The 9056-nt window shown below is 38.5% G+C and overlaps 1 protein-coding gene across 1 annotated transcript; it reads left to right on the top strand.

Moving 5' to 3' along the window:
* Positions 1-1818: 1818 nt before the first annotated feature.
* Positions 1819-9023, top strand: dhrs9 (dehydrogenase/reductase (SDR family) member 9). Its single transcript, XM_085375229.1, has 5 exons — positions 1819-1882; positions 5756-6072; positions 7754-8012; positions 8096-8259; positions 8558-9023. The coding sequence occupies exons 2-5, from the start codon at positions 5760-5762 to the stop codon at positions 8779-8781; spliced, it is 960 nt and encodes a 319-aa protein (XP_085231355.1). The 5' UTR covers positions 1819-1882; positions 5756-5759; the 3' UTR covers positions 8782-9023.
* The last annotated feature ends 33 nt before the right edge of the window (positions 9024-9056 follow it).

Below are 9056 nucleotides of genomic sequence, written 5' to 3'. Positions count from 1 at the left end.
GAGGAATGGAAGACAGGAAAGAACTGAAGAAAGGCATCAACTAAGCTTTGGGACCAATGTCTTTGTGCAAAGAGGAAGACAACAAACAATGCCAGTCCTTTTAGTGAAACCTGTGCTCACAGTCCAACACCATGCAAATTGACCAACATTCCTCAGAGAATACCAGAACTGGCTGGCATGCCAGTCTCTTCACAAATGAGAAGAGGTTCACATATTTCTTAGGGGAAGATGACCGCCAGCCATCTGCTCAAAGTGTTCTTCTTCCCTTTATCATCTTTCCTTTTATCTTGAAGGCAGCTGTTGAATTAAATATAAACATAAAGAGACAAATGACTGCTTAAAAAAGAAGTGAGAATCGTTTTAAACAGGAATAATAATGATGATGCAGTAAAAATGATTAGAATTAACACTGAAAGACTACATGGAGGGAACACTGAAGGAAAAACTTAGTTTATTATCAAGACTGCATTAACTAGTGCTTTTCAAAAGTATCTATAAAGGTTTCCCTGCAAAGTTTTACATTATGACACAAAAGATGCAACTGAAGGTGACAGTGAGCAAGTACCAATCACCAATAGCAAAGCTATTGGTGATTGGTACTGCTATTACTTAGATTTGCTAAGACCACCCTCACCTTAATATCATTTACTAATATATGAAGATTGAAAACAATTATACCCTTGTTCAAACTCCTACATTATACAACATATCTGAATGAACAAACTCATGTAAAATTACAGAAACTTTATTTCTTTTTCTTTTTGTCTTATTTTGCCATTTTACACTCAGTGCATCAAATTTAGATATGCATTTATGGCATAAAACTGGAAATTAACACCTTTATCTTCTAAATAAACATAAAATATTTGGGAAATTATTTTAAACATTTTTTCTTATTTTTACAGTCTTTTTGTGTGTGATAATGTTTTAAAAATCCGTAAAAATGTAAAACAAACAAACAAACAAACAAACATATATATTCTATATATTCATAGTACAGTTTTTTGTGGTATTTTATATTAGACATTAGTCGATATACAGACAGTTTTTTTGTAATTTTATTGATATTTCACACATTCAAAAATAACAAGACATTTCTGTAAAGTGTCAACATTCAGGTAAATTTGGGGGGGGGGTCTTAACACTGTTTAGGTTAGCTTAGCACAGACTGGAAACCAGCCTACTGTGGCTTGAACGGTAATAAAATGCACCTCCAAAACCTCCCAAAGCTCAGTAATTAACATATCGTTGCTTGACTGGTACAGTATGTTAGAGCTGGAGGCGGGCTGTGGTTATCACATTACTTCTGAAATGGGAACTGTGAATTTCCGTGGTCCCACTGGTTTCCTGGCAGTGAGACACGAAAGCAACAGTGTAGACTTTGATAGACTGATTATGGTCATTCTCTCCATATAAAATAAAGAAACGGAATGGGTTTGTGTTTCTTCAGGTCCAAGCTCTACACATCAAGAACCAGTAAAGATACAGTTGAAGACAAAAAAAGATTAAAAAATAAATAAATAAATGAAATAAGTGTAATAAAAATTGAGCGAGAAATTTAGTGTCCAGGGGTTGGCGCTCTTCATTCAATTTTCAGTGGAAAAAAACACACAGAGCTCCGGCTGAAGTTGCCAGTTCAGTAATTTTTCCGCTGAACTGGCTGTGCTGCTTCTTACCCCCGCGTTCTCTCCCTTTTGGTGCATTTTGTCACGCAGCCATGGCAACCCTTAGAGTCAACCACTATCCCCGGAAGTTTCGGAGAACTGGCAACAAATTAAATAGAGGAGAGAGAAAAATGAGCTTCTTACTTCTTTTCGGTGGAGGTTCATGCCTCGCTGCGCTGCAGGTCTCATTTCATGTACTGACTTTGGAAAACACGGAAGTGAGTTGTTTTTTTATATCTTTTTTTTTTTTTTACTTACACTCCATATATGAAGTTTATCAATCTTTCCGCGCCTTGAAATTTTATATTTTATATAACAGGCGGGAAAGTGAACTAAAGGTGACGAATTTAAAGTTAATGCGATAAAAGGCTTGGCTCAGTGTTACACCCAGTAACTTCAGTTACTCGTTTATTCTGATCAGTTCAAAGGTGTGAGGCGCATTCACCCCACCACAGGTAAGGCTTTTGAATCTACCTGCAGCTGAGGAGGATAATCAACTGATTTCATAATCAATGAAGTGTGTGGGTCAAGATGAGTATTATTAAGAGAAATCTTACTGAGGAAAAAGTATCAAATACCCCCCAGGTCCCGGCTTCTAAACTGTGATTATTTCCTGTTTTCCTTCTTTCTTTTTTCTTTTTTTTTTTTTTGTTTTGTGAAATTAACTAATTTGAATTTTATTTCTTGTTCTTGACTCTGTGTGAGAATATCACTGTGGAACAACATTAAGAGAGATTTTTTGTTATTCCTCCAGTGTTTTACAGATATGTTAGATCCAAAAATCTAACATAAAGATGAATCCAGATTTTCAAAATTAATTAGCTTGTGCGACTCCTGCATAGCCCACAGGGCATTCCTGCCACACCCAGCTCCAGTCACCCAGGCTGATCCCACCTCCATCCCCACCTTAGTACATTGTTCCACTGGATAAACCTGTCAACTAGTACATTTACTCAAACATTTGTCCTACTTCCTCATCTTGACTCAGGGGAACATATTTTAAAATCGGTATTTTCAACTTGGAAAAATAAAAATAAATCTGAACCTAAATTGTTGTAATTATGATACACAAATTTCGGCCTTTTACTTTAAGTACTTTACCTAACCTAACCATTCACTAGTTTAAAGACCAGGAGGATCCACAAAAACACAGGGGGGAAACACAGATAACTGGCAACGGTGCATTAGAGCCAGCATAAAATCTGTGTCAGATCAAACATGTGGATCGATCTCCTATGGTTAACCTTTGGGGAAAGAAGGAGAGCACCCAAAAGTAGCTTTAAATGTATGTTCGTGCTAATTTCTTTTATAGTGTAATATTTCTAAATTTACTCACAATAATTTAAATACTTCTTCATCCGCTAGACGAGAGTGTAAAACTTCCCGTGGCCATTTCCTTTGTCTCATTTCTCAAATGACAGTAAAAGTCGTCAAAGTAATATGTGAAATTCTTCACAGCCTTGTGTTATCTCTCATTCTTTGCATTTTGCAGATGTTTAGTTTATCTTTATATTTCCGTCTGCAGTCTCACCAGTTGCTGATTGTGTTTGTAGTAGGGCTGAACGATTATGGAAAATAATCTAATTGCGATTTTTTTGCCCCAATATTGCGATTGCGATGCGATATGCGATTATTTTTTAAGGTCTTTGTCTTCTGTATTATTAAACAAAGACAAGCAATACATCATATAGTATGGCCAATACTATATTACATTAATTTTAAACTGTTCTTTCCTGGAAGACAGACCTCTGTTATGATGACATGAGGTGATGCATGAATTGATGACTGACATTTTTATTTAACTTCTTCAATCACAACAGTATATTTGAACATACACAATAGTTTATTTTTAGCTTACAAACATCTGAGCATAAAGTGCTGACAAGGAACCCTGGTGTAAACATTAAAATGAAAGTCAGTACAATGTGCAGATTGCAGAAATATACATTAAAAAAAATCAGTGGCTTTACCACACTCAGTTTTTCGACATCTGTGAACTACTAGACAGTCATTCAATTAAAAAATAATATTAAATAAATAAAACTAATAAATAAAAAATACACACATCTTACTGATCTCTGCAGTCAGTAACATTACACATAAAGTGCAAACATAATAGCAATTGTATAAACACACACACAAACACGCCTTTAAAATTTAAAGGCGTGAAATTGGACGGTCTAGTTCTGATTAGCGTCACCGCTGTCTCGGTGGAGTTTAATAAACTCGGCCGTCTGCTTCTTGCTATCTAAAATATAACCAGACACTGGCGTAAATTCTCGACTGTCTCATACTTCTGTTTAATAAGTTTTCTGTTTGACGTTTAGTCAGCTGTGTGAAAACCAAGGAGGAACCCACCCGGGGGATTAATAAAGTTTTATTTTATCTAATCTAATAACTTTAATCTCAGCCAAACCGATTTACTCACGAACAAACAAAACACTGAAAAAAGCCCAACAATAACATTTTTAGGTTGTCTAAGTGACTTGTATATTACGTTTAACCCGAGCAGCGAAACTCCGCGGTGATCTGAAAATGATGTGCCGGGAGTTGTGCCGTTCTCGGCCGCATCAGTAACCCTCGAGCTCCCGGCTAGCTGTCGAGCTGGTGGGTAGCAGACGCCTCTGAAAACGTCGAAGCACTTTTGCAAATATGGGATATCTTGATAAACCGAGCAGATATTTGATGTTTACACAACTACTTTCTCGCCTGAAAATATGTTAAAAGTTTATTTTGTGACCCTGAAAGATTAGTATGAGTAATTTTAAAACTTAGTAGCGGCCGCCATTGCTGGAAACTGGAGTTTGGCTGGGCCGCGCTATGAATTCTGGGATATGGTAGTAATTTGGACAGCCTTCGGCGCGTCGCTGTGACGTAATCGGTCTACAAATGCGGCCTCAGGAGGATGCAGCCCATGAATTTGGACATGTCCAGAGTATAATCGCAGCCTTTGCGGTTAGAAAATTGCACTTGATCATGTCGCGATATTATCGCAAATGCGATATATCGTTCAGCCCTAGTTTGTAGTCAAAACAGATGATTTAATCTTTCATTCTAACAGGTTCCCTCACAGTGGCGCCATTGTGTATATATGTAAGGCCTTCATGCTACATGCTGTCACCATCTATAATGCATGATATCAGTCTGGGAGAGAAGCATCTGCCAGATGTTATTGTCATCACTTTAATCATCGGGCATTTTTAAATAATTTCACAAATAAAGTATTTCTCATTTACTAAAAAAAACCCAAACCCAAAAAGTTTAGTCTTTTTGGTTGTCTGTGAAGTCTGCCAAGCCCACAGGCATCACGTCATGAGCGTTGTAAAGCATGTTTACGGAGCTTGAGTGTGTCAAGTCACAGCAGGTTGTTAACCTGTAGTAGCATGCTCAGATGGTTTACAGATGTAAAACTATGCATGACAAATAGGAGTGTGAATGTGTGCGCAAAGTCAAGACAACATATTACAGGAATATGCAGAAGAGTAGGTGTAAAGTCATTTCCTTCATTGAAGAAAAGAGCATTAGGTGTACGGTTGGCCAAACAGGAGTGACAGGATGATCCGTAAATCACAGCATGGTTTCGTTACTGTCTATTCCTCACATCCAATGCAAATACAAGTGCTGGTTTTCTTTACAAAGTAGATTCAGATATGACGAGTATTTGTACAAAAGAGCAGCCGGTTAACCAAAGAAGAATGATGGAGTAGGCATTCAAATATGACAGGTCTTTTAAGTAATTAAAATAAGGAAAACAAGTCAAGACTTTAGAGTCATACCTTATTAGAAACCCTGTCATTCTAATAAGGTATGTAATCATATTGGCCAACCGGACTGGCACAATTCAGAACCGTGTCATTGATCTCAATGATTTAATCATCAGATGAAGCTGTCATTTATCAGCAGCCTACACTCGTAGTTTTGACCCCCTCACACAGCCGCTAAGGGTTTTGGCTCAACCTCCTATGTTATTGCACATCAACACCTATTTGTTATAATCGTTTAACCATGACCTATAATATATATGTATAAAAGTTCCCGAAGTTATTTGAATATAACCTAATAATAATGTTCCACCTTCTTCTTGACCTTAGAAAAATGTTTCTGTACATCCTCGGGCTGGTGGCTGTTTGGTTCGTTTATCGCTGGTACAGAGAAACCAAAAGAGTCTCCAACAAGGAGGACAAGTATGTGTACATCACAGGTTGCGACTCCGGGTTTGGTAATCTCCTGGCGAGACACCTGGACAAGCTGGGCTTCCGCGTGATTGCAGGCTGTTACACCGGGAAGGGTGAGGATGAGCTGAAGAAGGTCTCCTCCGACAAACTGACCACCATCCACCTGGACGTCGCCGACTCTGAGAGTGTGAGCAAAGTGGCAGCTTTCATCAAGACTCTGGTTGGACAGAAGGGTGAGTGGCTCAGTGTAAAGTCTCCCATTTTTAACTGATGAACTTAAATGTCAAATATTTGGATTACATGCCAGGAAAAACCAGGATTAGTTAAAGTGGCTGTTAAGGCAATTCATCTGTTTTCACAGTCATTTCTTTATTTTTATCGCAAAAGTAGTCCATCACAGTAATTTTTAATCGCTTTAGATAGGCGTGAGTAGAATAAATATACTAATGAAAGAATTATTCAGTATTGTTTTCTTGAATAAAATGTGAACAAGACTGAAACTTAATGTAAAGGCCTTCCTTTTTCACAGTGAGGACTGTGTCAGTCTGTATACTCCTATCTGTTGTCAGTATAGTCAATAACCCAGCTACCCACCCACCCACCCACTCACTCTGTTTATTCCAGCATGAAGGAAAATAAAACAAACCCTGAACAACTGAACTGTAAGAACAATGAAGCAAAGAGAACATCTCATTATGTTAGTGTTTTTATTCATCTTTAGGCACGAAAAAAATATTTTTGAACTTCATTTTTTTTTAAAAGCATGTACTTTTCAAAGAATTTTTTACATGTCAATTTCGGTGGACAACATATGTTTTGACTTGTGAATTTGACAAACAAATAAATAATATACATTGTGTGTTGTATTTATGTGCAAGTATACCACCAACGCTGACACAAAGACAAGAAAACAGCCTTTGAATAGCTGTCCACTGTAGTGACCACTATGCGTAAAAGGGTTAATGTATTTAATGACTCAGTGTTTGGATTTGAAGTGTGCCTGCAGGAAGAGCCAGCCTGTTTAACTCATTTCCAGTCATTTTAGGGTTTGGGGCTTGTTTTAATGGTTGATGGCCGCCCCTCCCTGAGCCTGGTTCTGCCAGAGGTTTCTTCCTGTTAAAATGGAGTTTTTCCTTCCCCCTGTCACCAAAGCGCTTGCTCATAGGGGGTCATATGATTGTTGGGTTTTTCTCTGTATCTATTATAGGATCTACTGTACAATATAAAGCACCTTGTGGCAACTGTTGTTGTGATTTGGGGCTATATAAATTGAATTGAATTGAATATCAGACCTGGGAAATGAAAACAAAGTTCTGAGCCCAATTTTTAAACTGGCTTTGAGAAGTTAATGTTATGCAGTGGAAAGTGAAGTGTATCTGCAAATCATTTGACTTTATTGTAGTAGATGCTTAGCTGCTCATATCAGTGATTTTTCAAAGTGTGGATTCATGGAATTGAGTCTAGATTAGAAACCGGCAGAGCATGTTTATCACTTTAAAGTGGGCCTACATGACATAAAATGAGAAGCAAATACACAATGTTCTTAAGAGTGGTTTGCTATGATTTCACAATCAGTCTGGGTTAATGACCCAGAAACAATATCTCCCAGCAATAACACAAAGAATTAAAAAAGTTATGACATTTGAGTTTTCCCAAGGGCCACAGTTGGGGAATATTTTTGACATCTACTCTCTCCAACAGCAGTTTGTAAGGAGATAAAGTTACGTTGAGTATAAATTAGTTAATCTTACTGTTCCAGCCCTCAACAACAGTCCCAATTCTCATGTGGCCCTGTTTTTATGGTATACTATATTTCAACATTAATGATTATAACACGCAGTCCAAAGCAGGGATTTGTGTGTCCGTACTGTGGCTCTCATTGTGCTTCTTGTTGTTGGGTTTGTGTTACTTCAGGCCTCTGGGCTGTCGTGAACAACGCTGGAATCTCAGTGCCGTCCGGTCCCAACGACTGGCTCACCGTAGAAGATTTCAAACCTATGATAGCGGTCAATCTGCTCGGTGTCATCGATGTGACCCTGAGTGTCCTCCCCCTCATCAAGAAGGCCAAAGGCAGGGTGATAAACATCGCCAGTGTGTGTGGTCGAATCAGCCCATTCGGCGGACCTTACTGTGTGTCCAAGTATGGAGTGGAGTCCTTCAATGACAGCCTCCGGTGAGAGCACATCTGACTTTTCAAGCCTGTACATGCGTACCCTGTGAGTCTGCTGACTTGCAGCATCTCATTTTGTGTTTCAGTATCGACATGACACCATTTGGAGTCAAGGTGTTATGCATTGAGCCCGGGTTCTTTAAAACAAACGTGACTGACACAGCTATGTTGAAGAATAACTTCATGAAGCTCTGGGAAAGATTACCTCAGGAAGTGAAAGATGACTACGGGCATGGTTTCTTGGACACAAGTGAGATGCTTTATTTCATTTAACAGATAAGACTTACTCGGATGCATTATGTTTTCAAGCTGTTCATCCATTGCACTCCTTTCCATCTTCAGCCTGACATTGTATCTACTTTAATCTCTTCATTTCATGTGACTGTGCAGAATCAATATGCAGCAGACAAGATTTCGTGCACCAGAAGCTTTCTGGACTCTTTTCAGCTGCATTAATCTTGCCTATGATCCCGACTGATGATCATTAGTCCTTTAATTGAATTGAATCATTTTTACAGAACTCATGTGTGAAACATTTCTCTTTTTAGCGCTTGAGCAGTTGGACGAGAGGTACAGGCAGATTGTAGACGGGGACCTGATGAAGGTGGTCGGCTGTATGGAGCACGCCATCTCTGCCCTTTATCCACGCACTCGCTACTCCCCCGGGTGGGACGCCAAGTTCCTCTGGTTGCCGATGTCGTACATGCCGAGCTGGCTCTCAGACACGTATTTAATTAAAAGTAAACCCAGACCCAAAATATCTGCGCTGTAGTTTCTGTCACGTCAGTCAGTGAAGCATTTTGGGCTAATCTGAAGATTATATGGGCGTGTGTTTATTTTCTTACGATAATTATGACTCTAGACATTATTACATCTATTTAATTGATTAATAGAGCTGCACTCAGAAGAGTACATGTCAGGTAATGAAGAAACCTTTGAGCACTGACAATTAACTTTGTGTCAAGTCATGTAATAATCTTGAATGCTGTGTCATCTCACCTTTGCTAGTAAAGCAAAAAATCCTAACATGTATTCGTCCTACATATC

The sequence above is a fragment of the Diplotaxodon limnothrissa genome, linkage group LG16 (assembly GCF_057381915.1).
Source record: "Diplotaxodon limnothrissa isolate DT_005_m linkage group LG16, D_limnothrissa_male_GT1.1, whole genome shotgun sequence".
Lineage (NCBI taxonomy): Eukaryota > Metazoa > Chordata > Actinopteri > Cichliformes > Cichlidae > Diplotaxodon > Diplotaxodon limnothrissa.
Note: the sequence above shows the minus strand (reverse complement) of the source record. Positions and strands in the feature narration are given on the sequence as shown.